Genomic DNA, 15,639 nt, shown 5'->3' with positions numbered 1-15,639 from the left:
GAACTACCTACTTCGTGCCCCGTGTAGCCGCGCTGCACGGGGTTCGAACCAGCGGGGTTTTAAAAATGGCGGCTCCCCGCTTATGCAAATGAAGCCCGGGAAATTCAAATCCCGGGCTTCATTTGCAAGTGCGGTATGCCTACATTACCCCGCTATTTCGAACTAGGAGGGTAGTGTAGACATACCCCCTCTTTTTGGACTTCTTGATTCAGTGGCCAAACTGCAAAATCAACAGTTTGTTCAGTGTAGTCCTGAGTTGTGGTGCCTTTTCCATCCTGATGCTTTTTCTTTCACCTTCTATTGGGGAGGTGTAATTGTTACCGTTAAAATACAGGCAAAGAGTTCCCAGAAGACTCTGCATAGGGTTGCTCTGAGGCAGACTTGGGATGAATAGCAATTAAAAAGAGAAGATAGGGAAAAGTTCATTCCAAGGGTAAGTTGCTTTGCAGAAGTCAAAAAGATTGCCACAAGCAATTCTGCCTAGCTGATCTCAGCTGAGGGACTGACTAGTCCCTGTTTAGGCTCCCTGGGATGTTTGGAGGAGCTGGGTTTGCATGCTTCAACTTTTTTTTGCAACTTCTTTGGAAGTTGTGTGGATGTTGACAAGACCTGAACCTGCCCCTTTGTCTCCAGGGTATCGTCTTCTTTTTTTTTTAACTTTGCTTGAAAGTCTGTTTTGTATTTTTGGATTGCTCTTTGGTGAGGTTCTCGTATTTACTGTAGCTGCTTCAGATGAATCCTGAGACATTCTGACTTCAGAACAGCAGTGCAGCTGGGCTGGGTGGGATGAGATGCAGCTGCTTCCCTACCTAATACAGGCACTGAACTCAGATGATAGTTTGAGGCGTGAGTGAACCCTAGGATGGCTTTTTTCAGTCTTACTAAAGCCTGTAAGAATGTGATTTGGGTGCACGGATGCCTGTGCATGGACAAGGAATGATTGACGTTGTTGGGCTGGAGGTGAAGAAAGCCGCTAGTCTTAAATCAGTGACTCCGTAAAGCAGCCAGTGCCATTGTGGGGGTGTGCTGCTGCTTTCCGGTTGGGTGCATTCCTGCAGCGTAAGGAAAGCACGCCTGGAAGACAGCAGCGGGCTGATGGACGATTGGAAGTGCTGTGGTGGCTGTCGTTGCTGTAGAGACTGTGCACCTTGCAGTCACGCTGGATTTTATCCTCTCAGACACACCTGTGAAGGAGGGACATACCACCCCTATGGTGCTGATGAGAGACTTGCCCCAAGCGAGTCTGTGACTGAGCCAGGAACTGAAGCCAAGTGTCTTACACCAAGTCCAGTGTCCCATCCTCTAGCTCGTAAGAACATGAGCGCGGTCAGACTGGGTCAGACTAAAGGTCCATCTAGCTCAGGGGTGGGCAGTAATGTTTGAAGTGGCCCTGGGCTGCCCCAGAAGGGGCAGTGTCTGGATGCTTCTGGGCTACCCCATCCACAGGCCATAATTGGCCTGGGAGCCGGGGAGCGGCAGAGCCTCTGTGGGCCTGATCAACCACTTGGCGGGCTGGATCCAGCCCACGGAAGCCTTTTTCCCCAACCCTGATTTAGCCCAGTGTCCCATCTTCCAACAGTGGTCGATGTCACGCGAGGTGCACCAGAGAAAATGGACAGAACAGGGAATCATCTAGTGATCCACCTTCTGTCGTCCATTCCCAGCTTCAGACAGGCAAAGGATGCCATTCCTGCCCATCTCGGCTAATAGCCATTGATGGACCTTTTCTCCATGAATGTATCCAGCTCTTTTTGAGCCTGTTAGAGCCCTGATCCTCACAACCTCCTCTGGCAAGGAGTTCCACAAGTTGACTGTGCGCTGCATGAAGAAATACCTCCTTTGGTTTGTTTTAAACCTGCTACCTATTAATTTCATGTGGTGACTCTTATGTTATGGGAACAAGTAAATAACTCTTCCTTATTAACTTCTCCATACCAGTCATGATTTGATAGACCTCTATCGTATCCCCCTCCCCCAGTCTCCTATTTTCTAAGATGAAAAGTTCCAATCTTATTAATCTTGCCTCATATGGCAACTATTCCATAACCCTAATCATTTTTGTTGCCCTTTTCTGAACTTTTTCCAATGCCAAGCTATCTTTTTTGAGATAAGGCGACCACATCTGCACACAGCATTCTAGATGTGGGCGTACCATGGTTTTATATAGAAGCAATAAGATATTCTCTGTCTTATTCTCTATCCCAGGGGTTCTCAAACTTGTGATACCGCGACCCCCCTCTCAGTTGCTCGTGACCCCCCTGGGACCCACAGTTTGAGAAACACTGCTCTATCCTCTTCTCAATTATTCCTCTCAGACGAGTAGCCGAGTAAGTCTGTAATTAAAAAAAATTAAAACACAACAACGGTCCTGTAGCACTTTGGAGACTAACAAAAATATATAAATAGTATCATGAGTTTTTGTGGGCACAACCCTCTTTTTCCTAGTATCATGAGATTTCGGCTGCTGCACATGGAGTGGCTGTTTTCAGCGAACTATCCACAATGACTCCAAGATCTCTCTCTGGAGTGGTAACAGCTATTTTAGCCCCCATCAGATCGTATGAGTAGTTGGGAGTACGTTTTCCAGCGTGCATTACTTTGCATTTATCAACATTCAAATTAATTTGCCATTTTGTTGCTCAGTTGCCTAGTTTGGTGAGATCCTTTGGGAAGCTCTTCCCAGACTGCTGTGGACTTAACTCTCTCGAGCAGTTTTGTATCCTCTGCGAATTATGCCACCTCCCTGTTTACCCCTTTCTGCGGCTCACAGATGAATCTGTTGAACAGGGTTGGTCCCAGTGCAGCTCCCTGTTCACCAGCCCACTCCTGGGCTCCAAAGGAAGTGCCGGAGGTTTGGGTGCTGTGCTAGCGCTTCCCAGCCCAGGGGGATGAATTTACGTAACCCTGGAGGTCAGGAACGGTGTGTGCACGTGGACAGGTGGCTTTCTGGGGAGAGCACACGGCTGGGTTCGGTTGCTCGACGGCCTTCCCCTCAATTCTGCTGGTCCCTGTTAGGACGAGGGTGAGCGGCAGGGCCTGGCCTGCTGTCCCCAGCAAACGTTGCTACTTGTATAACTCGTTAGAATAGAAAAATTCCCACCGAAACGCAGTAGCCTGATGCAGTCAACACTCCTCCCCATCTCCATCTCCCCTGCCAGGCTCCCTTTCCATTCGGGCCCTCGCTCCTCCCCAAACAGTCCACCTCTGGCCTCCCCCAGCTTCCCCACAGGGTCCTCTTAGTCACTCGGTGGCTGCCTCCCTGAGCTAGGGTCCAGTGTTGGGAGCGGCCCTCTGTGTGTCAGGGTGGGCTGCTTCCCCCAACCCTCCTGATAAATCAGCCACACCCTCCCGGCAGGCAAATCAGTTAAAGTTGGCTGCCCCCTCCGCCCACGGCCCTGAAATAAACCAACTCATGCCATTGCCCCCAGTCAATCATGGCAGGGCAGACTCCCCCCAGGGAATCGGTCCTTGCTGTTCCTTTTCCCCACCGATCCCTCTGCTGGGACGGCTGGTCCCTCCGGCAGCACCCACTGCTGGGGGAATCGGGGCACGAAAGCTCCTCCTCAGCCTGTCCTCAAGGGCAGCCAGTTACTCAGCATGGCAGCTTGCCCTTGTGGCATCTCAACCCCTTCATCCTCTGCCCCCCATCCCTTAGCAAGGGGGGGTGGTCCCTGCAGGCTTGCCGGCCATCTCTGTGCTCCAGCCATGACTGGGAGGTTTCTGCACAGCCAGGCAGGCTGGAAACGGAATTTTTTCTTTAAATGTAAGCTGAGATTTTGCAGAAACTGCCGGCCTTGCCTGGGAAGGATTCCTGCTCGCTGCGGGTGAGCTGGGAAGTGGATTTTTCCAGCATGATTGAACCATGATGTTTCCTTGCCGAGAGAGGAAAAATCTGGCCTGATTCTATTGGAGCCTTTTTGGAAGAAGAAGAGCTGTATTGCAGCTTCCTCCCCCTCCCTGCTGGACTCTGCTGGGGAGGCCAGTCCATTTTCCCTGCCAGAGCCCTCCGGCTGGCTGGGTGTGGGAGGAATGGCCAAGAGGGGCTTCCTCCCCATGCAGTCCTAACGGTAACGGGATGGAAAGGATTGGAGAATGCAGAACAGGAGTTCACCCCCTCCCCCCAAATTTCCATGCAGCTGTAAGCAAATGTGAAGCCAGCTCTGGAAAGTGCCTTCCAAGAAGGCAGTAATCAGACTCCGAAGCGGTGGGAGTGTCAAACGGGTTAACTAGAAGTTCCTGCTGGTGGCTGGAACAGCCGTTTATCCCTGGGCCCTTTTTTGACACCTCGAGAGGCTGCGGTGACAAGAGGAGCCGTGCGAAGGGGCCACTTGTCGGTCGTGGTTCTAAGGCTGGTTTACTTTCCAAGCCGTGGACACTGGAAATGTCCCGCAAAGAGATCCAGGTCGCAGATGCATTTACTGTTTGTTTAGCTTTCAGCGTAAGCTGCTTTTTCATTATGTTGCCAGGATCCTCTAAGCAGGCTGTGGAATTTAGCAAGGGCCAATTACAAGGTGTCTATTTAGTCGTTATTAGATTGGAATGCTCGCTTCTGCCAATCAAGATGTTTTAGGCAAGACACTCCCTCTATTTTGGCAAGAGATCCACGGAGCAGCCCACTCGAAGGAACAACTGTCAAAGAGCAACCCTTCCAAGCCGGCCGAGTGTTTTCTTGCCCCCCGCTCCGTTCAGTGCAGCAGGCCTTCTCTCTCCAGGAACTGCGTGTGAAGCGGTCCCTGAGATCAGCCTGCAGAGGAGGTGCAAGCCAGGAGGCAGAGAAGGATCCAGACCCCTGGCCTTTCAAAGAAACCCCCTGGGCCTGAGAGTACTGGAATTGTAGTGCGTGTTTACGCAACCCCAACAGGCAGAACCGAACCTGAGCCTCTGCAGCATGAGCTCCCAGCTAAGGCCGTAGAGCAGACTCGTTATTCTCTTGGTAAGTGGTCTCAGTCCCACTAGGTGGGACAGCACGTCTCACCCAGGAAGTGTGTGGGTGACACTTAGCCTTGGGTAGCCCCCGTTAGACTCGAAGGTCCTGCTGTCCTGTGAACGGGTGTTGTGTCCCCAGCTGTGGTTCCTGGAGCAGACACCTCTGTGGGGCATATGCCCATTGCTCAGCTTGCATAGGGAACGGCATGGTAGGAGCTCGGCGTTACAGACAGACTCCTCGACCGCACCCCTCATTTGGAGCCAGACATGTGGAATCCGGCAAGAGTAGGAACAGCCCCCCAAAAGCAAACAGTTCTGTGTGAACTGTAAACTGCCAACCCAAAGGAAAGTTTAAAAATAAAGATGCGGCAGGATAGGGATCCCGTTTCTGTGCTTCTTTCATTTACATTAAGATGGATAAAAGCAACGTTTTTCTTCCGCATCATCAGGTGTCAAACCTGTGTTCAGCCAGTGTTCCGCTGTAGACTTTTGAAAGAGAAGCCAGAACGTCACTTCGAGATATGAACGGCTTCTGCTCCCGTGGTGCTCGGGACTCGAGGCTCTACGCTATTCTGACCCTGGATGGAGGATGTGGGTGTTTTCCCTGGAGATGGCAAAGGCACCTCTGTGTCCTCCCCCCGTTTGCTTGTGGGTGGAATGCAATGCCTGGCCACATGGCCCTTGCGGCCCCTCCTACTGGCCACGCACAGCCTCTGCAGCACCTCCGAGATGGAGTCGTAATTTCCGCGGTTCTGGAGAAGGCCTGAGCTGATGGGGGTTCCCCGCTCTCGGTGGGAGTTCAATGCAGACAGCAAGTGTGGAGGGTCTCGTGTCACCAGGAGGGACCGCTGTCCATGTTAATTCCCAGGTGGCTTCTTACACTCAGGGTATGTCTGAGTGGAATGAGGAGTAACGGTAGTTCGAACTAGGAAGCCAAGTTCGAACTACCTAGTTCGTGCCCCGTGTAGCCGCGCTGCACGGGGTTCGAATGAGCGGTGTTTTAAAAATGGCGGCGCCCGGCTTATGCAAATGAAGCCCGGGAAATTCAAATCCCGGGCTTCATTTGCAAGTGCGGTATGCCTACATTACCCTCCTAGTTCGAACTAGGAGGGTAGTGTAGACATACCCTCTATGTGATCACCACACACTTGCAGGCCCTAGCCAGGCCTAGAGAGAGCCTGGTGCCTGCCCCAGGGAACTTCCATTGTGTGCAGACCTGGCTCATAACTGGTAGTTCTTGTTCTAGACTCCACGTTTGCCTCTGCGTTGCTTCTTGGGGGTTACCCACAGAATCAGCAGTGGGCTAACGCAGAATCCCACAATGCCATTTTCTTGGAAGCATTAGAAAAGTGGCAGGCCAGCTGATTTTGTGTCAGGTTGCGTGTTGAAAACAACCGATGGGAATGGCTAGGGATGAGAACGACTAGTCAACTCTCCAACACTAGTCGACTAATCGTTCCACCCCCCCCCCCCCCCCGCTGCTTTGATCAGAAAAAGGTGGGAGTGTGGAGGGGGTGCTTCAACAGGCAGCACCGTGTGGAATCCGGGGCCAGGCCCTGGGCTCCATGTGGCACTGCTGCTTTGAAACGCTCATGCAGCCCAGGGTGGAGCCTGGCGTCTGCCGCTTTGAAATGCCATGTGCAGCCTGGGTCCCCAGCTGGCCCTGGGCTGCATGCAGCATTTCACAGCAGCAGCACTGTGTGGAGCCCAGGGTCAGCTGGGGACTCCCCTGCTGACCCTGGGCTCCATGTGGTGCTGCCACTTTGAAACGCCGTGGGGAGCACGGGGCCAGTGGGGGACCCCATGCTCCCTGCAGCGTTTTTGCCTTTGAAGTGTAGCAACAGCCCCTCAAAGCTGAGGCGCCTTATCGCTTAATCGAATAGTCGATACAAATTGCATTGACTATTCGATTAGCCCATTAATCTAAATTTAACATCCCTAGGATTGACCCTGTTAACTATAGGCTGATACTGATCCCAGGCAGAATGCTAGAGAGGCTCATATGGGATGCAGTTACTAAAGCGTCAAGTGTTGGAAGCACAGTTAATGTCAGCCTGTGTGTTTTTATGGGACCCAGGTCTTCTCAAACTGGATGTCGTCATTTTATGGGATTACGGGTTTGGTTGATACAAAATATCCGTTAAATTATATTTGGTAAAGCATTTGACTTGAGTCCGCATGATATTCTAAGTACAAAACAACCCACCCACCCCCGCATTATACAGAATTAGTGCAGGCAGTTTTAAATAGATTACAATCTGGCTAATCGATACACCTCCAATCAAATGTGAAAAGAGAATTGTCAGCGTAAGGGGTGGCACGAGGGTCTCTTCTCGGCCCAGTGCTGTTGAGAGTCTTTCTCGGGAGGATGGAGAAATGATTTCTGGCGATGGCTGCAGAGGGCGCGCGTTCGTAGGGTGGTTAAAGGAAAAGGTCCGTTCTGCGGAACGATCTGGATTTCTTGGGGTAGGATGGGCTCATTTGAGCAGTTTCAGTGCAGGATTGTGGACAGGGCGTATCGTTCATGCTTGTAGGAAGGGGGTTGTATTTCGGAAAGGGGCGACTCTGCAGTGGACTTGAGGGTGCTGCTGGAAGAGGGGATGTAGTGGGCCAGAGGGGCTGTAGGATCTTTAGATGGTGACGGGGATGCTGAGTAGGATCAGGGCTGTGGTATTATCTTTGTAGAACATCTGGGTGAAGACGGGACAGGAAGTTGGGGAGGACTGAGAGAAGAGAGGTGTGCGAAACCCACTTTACAGTGCAAGTCGAAAGCTTGATCTCTAGCTCAGGGGTGGGGGCCGCACATGAGTGAGAAGCCAAAAAACACCAAACCCCTCACTGACAGTGGCGTCAGCTGAGATGCAGAAATTCCCCACTGAGCCTAGTGGGGCCCAGGCTGGTAGATTTTGTGTGCTCCAGCCCTGCAGTGGGCAGCGGGGGGCTGGAGCGCCAGCGTGGGCTCCCCAGTGCTGGGAGGACCCCTAAGCCTCAGGGGCCAGATCCAGGCAAGCCAGGGGCCGTGTGCGGCCCCAGGAGCTGAGGTTCCCTGCCCCTGCTTTAGCTTGTCAGAGGTTAGGCTTTGTAGGAGCAATCGTGGTGACACGTTACTTGGGGGGTGATGATGGGGGTTACCTTATTTTTGCAGGGTGAATTCAAGTCAGAGCCTTCCTCTGAGGACACGCTACCAGGACGAACCAATCTAGGTTGGGCATCTGTAGCGTTTAGCTGCCAGGTGGTGAGTTTTGTAAGTTACATGAGGCCCAAACCACGGGGGTTTTGCAGATCAAAGCCAGAGCTCGCATTGCACCTGGACACATCCTGGTGCATGGCACCAAGCTATACCCCATGCTGCAAGCGAGAATCACCCCTGGGTAACAGGGTGGGCGGTGCCTGTGCCGGGCTGCAACTCCTGAAAAGCTGCATCTGTAGCGAGGCTCCAAGTCAGGGTGTTGGGCGCTCGGGGGAAGGGGACAAACTCCAGGATGGACACAGCACAGAAGCCCTCTGGGTTGCTCACTTTTGGGACTGTGGGTGCAAGACACCCGAGCGAGGAGCTTGACTAATGCAGGGTGGATGGAGCCGGAGCCCCGCAGGGCCCCCAACATCCCTGTCTTTCTTCCATGTTCATTTGCATCCTCTCACTGACTTCGGAAAATTTCCATAACAAAACCCTGAGGCTCACAGGACTCCGCGTTGCCAGAATTTTGACCTAATGCATCTCGGCCTCTGGTCCAGAGGGGCAGCTGCACTGGTGTCCTGTGCAAGGGACTGCGTGGACACAGAAGCAGTTGCAAAGCCTACTATAAACGTCCTCTCCGAGAGCGAAGAAGGGAGACTCTCCTGAGCTAGTCTAGCTCTGATATGGCCCACAGGTGAAAGCGCAGGGTCAAGCCCAGATGATGGAGCTAACGGGACTGATTCTTGAGGTTGTCCATGGCCAGAAGGAAACCAGCCTCTGTCGGGGAGGAGGTGGAGGAGTCGGGTTACCACCAGCTCCTCCGTAGTCTTCACTGGAGAGTAAATAAAGGACACTGGAGAGAGGGCAGTAATGGTGAGATCAGCAACCCGAAGAGGGGAAGCAGTGCATCATGGGGCCATAGCACCGCAGGCCTGGGGAGGAGAGATGCGGGAGGGGGAGTCCCTCTTTAGAGAACAATGGCAGAGCGCGTGACTCACCTTCCTCTCTTCTCAGAGTCTGGCCGGGGCTAGAGCTGCACACTGAACCCCCCCCCCCCCCCCGTCACTGCCCTTGCCATGCTCCGCGGAAGTATCAGCTGGAAGTATCCGCTCTCCGCCAGCCCCACTCGTGCACTAGTGCACAAGGCAAAACACGGGGGAGTTGAGATTCTCCGTGAATATTCATTCTGATGACCGCACGTCACTTTTGCATCCTTGTGTTCTGTCAGTCTGACGTTCTTCCTCTGCTGTTTTCTTCCCTGGGGAATAATGTAGCAAGCTTTTCTTGGGGGGTGCTGTGAAGAGTGCCACTGTCGCGGTGGGGGGGGGGTTGAGGAAGGGGGTCTGTGGGGCTGAATGCCGAAGATCTTAGCAATACAATCCTCTAGCATTTGCTGGTAAGGAAAGATGGTGTCACTTGCAGGGAGCCCAGGTGCTTTGGGAAGCTCTTGTGTTACAGACACCTTCAGGTTACACCCGCTCCAGAGCCTGTTCCATTGTTCACGTGGTTTCTCTCCGTGTTGCTGAACAGCTCTAGATTAGCCCGTTGGTTTTGCCATGGCAACGTCAGTAGAAAAGTCTCCCCAAATAAGGCCGGGGATGCCCCAGGTGACGGGTGGGACGGACGTCACCGGCTGCTTTATTCAGAGCAAAGTAGCCTGTTTTGCAGGAGGCAAGTGGCAATTGGGGAGCTAGTCCCAGTGCTCGTTTTCCGGGTGGAATGCGCCTTCGTTTCCTTGCTCCTCTGCTACACCTCCCGGGTTGCGTTCAGACCTTGCCTTGCTGCCCTCTTATCCGGTAGTTCAAGGGTGCTGGGCGCCAGGTAGGAAATTCTTAATGCATTTCGCTGCTGCGGACCGAGAGGCGCACGTGCTGCTCTTTATATGTGCTCTTAATAGAGGTTCTTTCACAAAGGCCGTCGGAGGGCTAGAGCGCTCTGCTAGAATGCAGGGTCTAGGAGAGTGAGATGTACCTCTGCTTCATCCTATCACCCAGCTCTCTGGATCAGGGATGTCATCGTGTAGCCGATTAACCGATAAGCTGAAGCTCATGGGTTAATGCTATAGACGTATGCGCATTTCCCCCTCCCCCACAGTACATTTTTTAGAAGCCTGGATCAGTCCTGGCTTGCAGCGGGTCTGGGACCTACCCCCGCTGCGGTTCTGCATTTAAAGTGTATTAGAAGTCGGGCGGGCGGGCGGGCAGCCCGTCTCAGTCCTGGTGCACGCCGGGTCCAGGGCCTACCCACCCTGTGACTCTGCATTTAAAGTGTATTAGGAGCCAGGTGGGCAGGCAGCCCGGCTCAGTTCTGGTTCACACTGGGTCCAGGAGCTCAAACCCCCCCAGACAGGGGCTGCTGCCACCTTGCACTGCTGCTTCTTTATCAGAGGCAGCATCATGGGACAACAGGGAGCCGGTCTGGTTTTTAAACAGTATGGGGAACTTTTAAACTGGCTCCTCTCGTGGACTAGCTCCGGCCTGGCACCCTACACTGCTAGCTGTTTATCAGAGGCAGCAGCGCAAAGTGTCGGGGGCTCCTCTGGAGTGAGGCCGGAGCACATTGGCCACCGGCCCTGCCCCCCAGGGACTATAGAATAGTCGACTACCTGATAAGAATTCACGAGGTTACTCGACTATTCAGCTAACCGATATTTAACATCCCTAGTCTGGATTGCTTTCACCTCTGCAGTCTCACTTGCTCAATGTTTTGGGAGGCCACCTGCAGTGCTCATAACCAAGGCTCTTTAACAGAAACAGAAATTTCCCTAAAGTGCTGACTTGTCTACACTAGGATGGTTTGCTGTTAGAGCTATCTCTGTAAAAGCCTCTTATGTAGGTGCAGTAAGATCAGTGAAAAAGGCCTTCTACTCGTGTAGGTAGTTCAAGGATAAGCACAATTGTACTGGGGTAGCTGCGTCTACACCAAGGATTTTGCTAGGGTAACTGTTGATTTAAAAAACAAATTAAAATAATAGTCACACCCTCCATCCAGCATAGCTATGCCAGTCCAGCTTTTAAGGCTATACTCAGCTGAATGATCTGTACATTCGCTCTTTCTCTGACTAGTTAACTCTTCAGATGAGGGCTTCGGGGAGAATGTATATGAACTTCATGGCAAACATTCGTGTTATCTGCTGGGAGTCTCTCTCACTATTCCCAGATAAAAGCCATGTTTAAACGGAGCTACAGTAGAACCTTACAGTTACAAACACCAGAGTTATGAACTGATCAGGTACCTTACCTGAAGTACGCAATCACATGTCACACACACACTACATTATTGTGTTCAATGTAAACTACTAAAACAAAGTGGGGGTGGGGGAGGAGCAGCATTTTTCTTGTTCATAGTAAAGTTTCAAAGCTGCAAGAAGTTGATGTTCCGTTGTAAACTTTTGAAAGAACCATAACGTTTTGGTCAGTTATGAACATTTCCATGTTGTGAACAATCTCCGTTCGCAAGGTGTTAGTAACTCTGAATTTCTGTTGTAAGTTCAAGAATGAATATTAGATATGTGGGTGGGGTGGGGGAAACAAGATTTTTTTTTAATTAATCCCCCAAGTAAGCAGTATTATCTCAGGAATTTCAGAGTTAAGGTGAATCTTAAAACAAGTCAAAGCATATTCAGAGATGGGAATGCAGCTAAGGCACTCAGATAGCTTTACCTCTTCATGTAGCAGCCATGCAGTTACAATTAATGGATGTTTGTGTTTGCTATCCCAGATGAAATGACATTAGATTTTCATATTTTGCCCTAGTGATGACTCTGTCTGAGTTTGAGGTATTGCTACTGTGCAGAGATGTATCTGTCTGCAAAAGAAAATATACCCTCTTAAGCATGCATTCAGGGTTGCCAAGAAAGTGTTTGAAAGCCTTGGCGAGAAGATGGATTGGAGCAGGACACCGCTACTTATCTGTGCTGCAGGAATTAGTACCTGAGTCCAACAGACAGGGGCGGTCTGCGACGATAGCCCGACTTGGCCGTCGCCTTCAACGGGGCACCCGATGATGACGTCACGGGGCAACCGATGATGATGTCACTCCATTGACGGCCGTGCAGGCGGGGACCGCCTCGTACCGCTCCTGTCAACAGACATACGCTTCAGTATGGGGAACTTGGTATCAGAGGGCATAGAGGGATGGACACAACACTTAGCAGCAGGCCTCTCCCGATACCAAGTTTCATCCAAACCAAGTGGGTTAAAACAACATTTGTCTGCTCAACGTCCCGGACAAGTGCAACTCTTCCAGCCACTGGCAGAAATCTGAGTTCAGAGCAGTGATGCTGTTTCCAGTTTCTTCCACCTTAATTTAGCAGATAGGGAGGCAACTTTTAAACAAAACCTAGATTTGGGGGATAAATCTGGGTCTTCGCCCCTGCTAGAAGAGAAGGGAAGAACTCCAGATTAAGGTCCCTCAAGCACAATTCAGCCTTTTCCTGTTCTCAGCGAAACCTATGAACTTTGTGTTTGGGCTCAGCCATGTTGCCTAGGTAATGAAAGTTTCCATAGCTTCTCGTCCTTGGGTGGCTCCAGGCGTCATTAATTAGATGAAGCCAGATTTCCAGTGAAACTTTGACAACAATCTCTGCAGCCTGTAATCTGTCAAATTCTCACAAAACTTTCTTCTGTTGCTTTTGCTAATTTCTAGCCTGTTGCTGTAGGGAAGTTAAACCAAATTAACCAGAGATCTGAATTAAAGTGCACTAGGGCTTGGGTACACAGGAATATTAATTTGGATTAAAATAAGATGTGACTTTACAGCAGAACTGCTACTCCTGATTAATTATTCCTGATTCACTCCCTGTGAGGGATGCTTTTATCTTGGAAATAAGAGTGGTTTATTCTGAATTGGCTTGCTCAAGGCACTTCTCATTCCAGGATAAGTGTCCACACTGGGAGTGAATCAGGAATAGCTATTCCGAAATATCTCCCTGCACAGACTTGACCCACTGTGTGACAACTCAGCCTGTGAAATGAGGCACTTTACAATCACATTTCTTAATTTGGCTTAACTGTTCCTGAGTGGTGCCATGTAGATGTGCGTTTGGGGGGGGGGGGGATCATTTGAAAGAGGCCTGTTCCTTTGCTTGTCACGTGAAGCAAATGGTGGCGGTTGGAAGTATTTTTAAGTTTCTGCCATGTGTATTTACACCAGGGGGAATCAGTTACGACAAAGATCACGTCTGTAATTTTTTAAAATTTTTTGGTCAAGGTCCATCTGTCTTGATCAAGGTCTAGACTCCAGAGAAAATAACAGAAACCAACAACAATAATCAAACCAAAAGATTGCAGTGTGTGTTCAAAAGTGTCTGCGTTTGGCCCTGGGTCCGCTGGTTTAGACCAGCAGTGCCCAACCCGTGGCTGCCTTCGTGGGGGGTCGGGCGGAGTGACAGGAGAGTGGCCGTGGCTGGCAATTAAAGGGGCCGCTTCCTTTTTTTTTCTTTGCCAAATTCGGCAACCCCCATGGGGGGTCACGAATGAGAACAGGTTGCGCACCCCTGGTTTAGACTGTTATTTGTTACTACTTTGTGAGCAAGACTTTAAATAAGGCATTGACACGCCTCCATCTGAAGCTTAGGGTAATTGGAGCAGGGAATTCCTCTGGTCTTTGCCACTATCTCAGACAGCAGAATGAAATGGGAGAGACCTCCTCCTTATGCTTTTCCTGAATGGCATCTTCTGCAGCTTGGGACAGTCTTGTTGCAGATGGAGATTCCACAGCATTACAAAGGAATGCGGTTTTGTCCTGTGTGGATGCTTGTAGCCTTTGGCGGGTCATTTCTCATGGCTGGCAAGTTCTTGCATTGTCGTCAGTATGTCATTCCTTTCATTCTTCCTCCCGTATGACATTTGTAGTATCTAATTGTGGACCTGCAGGTTGAAATCTGTCTGGGAGGAGTCTTATCAAGCATGAATTTGTATCTCTCTAAATTACCTTCAGTGTAGCACGAGGTGAGCAATGTTAGCATCCAAAGGGTGCAACTTGTTTTATCAAATTCAGGACTTTGCCTTTCCGCTGGTTTTAATACCATAATCGGAACAATCCTTGCTACTCTTGGATTAAAGGAGTGGACACTGAAGAGTTGCTGAGAGGCCTGGAACAGGAATTTAAATGATCATTCATTGCAGCTACTTGTTTGACCGCATCAAAAACGTCTCTCTCTCCAGACCCTCAAGTTCCATCTGTGTTCTGCGCTTCCATTTCAGTGGGCTGGGTTCATTGTTCATTCTTACATGGATCTTCTGCCCTTTTTAACACGAGCATGAGATTTTCTGTCTTGCTCTGTGACAGCTGGCAGCGTTGTCTGCATTCTGCTTTGGAAGAATTCTCCATTTTCTTTATTTCGGTCTGCTCAGTTGCTTCTTCTTGCCACTTCCTGAAGGCCTGTTGAGTGTGGTGCACTCACGACTGGTGTTTGGCAAGCTCTGACCACTGGTCACGCATGTGCAGCGTTCGTGTTTAGCAATTAGAATGAAACGTAACTGGGAATAGGCATCCTTAGGCAAGTCACAGCCTCTGTGCCTCAGTTTCCCCATCTGCGATATGTGTGCTGATGAAAAGTGCTAGATACAAAATTAAATGACCTAACTGTTAACGCCACAAAGATTGAAAAATTAGCTGAGCTCACTGGCTTTGAATGGACCTGCAGGCACAGCTGCTCTGTTCACCATCCAGAAGTTTCAAATCCGGGGTGAGCCTGCTTGCTTCCCCTTCCCCTGCGGGCTCCAATGCCTGTTGGTGTTTCCCACTGTCTGTGCTCCTCTCTCCAATGACCCCGACCCTTGCTGGTCCCTCCTGGCTTCTGCAGTTTGCATTGTTTCCTAATCTTCATTAGAGGGACCCTGCTTCCCTTGTCACTTTTGAGAAGACTTAGGTGCCCAGTCATTGAGTGCCAGCCTAATGTTTCTGGTACCCAAACCTTCCTGACGTCTGCTGGGTTCCTGTAAAGATTTTAGGAGGGTGAAAACTCACAGACCTCAGAGAATGAATCAGAAATTGGGGTTTGTGTCGCTGAAACTCAAGGCTGTGGAGGGGGTGCAAGCAGAGGAGAAAATATTCTTGCTAGTCTCAAGCAGCCCGAGGGGATTTGTGGCAGGGTGGGGCTTACATTGATCTGACCCCTCCTGGCTCTGAAGAGCTGCAGTCTTCAGGCAGGATCCAGGACTGGGTGCGAGAGCTTTGCTTTCTCACACACAGGTTCTTCCTGCACACGCGGGGGGGGGGGGGGGGGGGAGGGGTGTTCCTTCACCCCATCTTTTGTATATTTAATCCACAGGCCCGTGAGTGTCCAGAAAGCTGCACAAGCACTGGGCTGGATCTGTGACACCCCCTCCTGGATGTGGCCAGGTGCTTTCTGAGTTCTCTCCCCGGGCATTGCTCCTGGAGAGGAGTGTGGGGAAGGAGCTGGGGGTCGGCTGGGCAGGCCAGGGCAGAACCTTCGATCCCTGCAAAGAATGGTGAAATGTGTCGCGCACAGAGGTGCTCCTTGCTGTTGGGGCATTGAACACAATGGCCCCTTTATGTCTGGCCCTTAA

The 15,639-nt window shown here is 50.9% G+C and overlaps 1 protein-coding gene across 3 annotated transcripts in view; it reads left to right on the top strand.

Moving 5' to 3' along the window:
- Positions 1 to 15,639, top strand: part of TCF7L1 (transcription factor 7 like 1) — a 92,293-nt gene that overhangs the window by 13,278 nt on the left and 63,376 nt on the right. Inside the window, exon 1 of one of the 3 annotated variants that reach the window (XM_075910882.1) lies at positions 7,899 to 8,161. The exons of the other annotated variants lie outside the window; for them this stretch is intronic. Within the exon in view, the coding sequence (XP_075766997.1) occupies positions 8,045 to 8,161 (117 nt within the window). The 5' untranslated portion in view covers positions 7,899 to 8,044. Of the gene's footprint in view, positions 1 to 7,898; positions 8,162 to 15,639 lie in introns of those variants that run through there. 3 annotated transcript variants of the gene reach the window in all.

The sequence above is a fragment of the Pelodiscus sinensis genome, chromosome 28 (genome assembly GCF_049634645.1).
Source record: "Pelodiscus sinensis isolate JC-2024 chromosome 28, ASM4963464v1, whole genome shotgun sequence".
In the NCBI taxonomy this organism is placed as follows: Eukaryota; Metazoa; Chordata; order Testudines; family Trionychidae; genus Pelodiscus; species Pelodiscus sinensis.
Note: the sequence above shows the minus strand (reverse complement) of the source record. Positions and strands in the feature narration are given on the sequence as shown.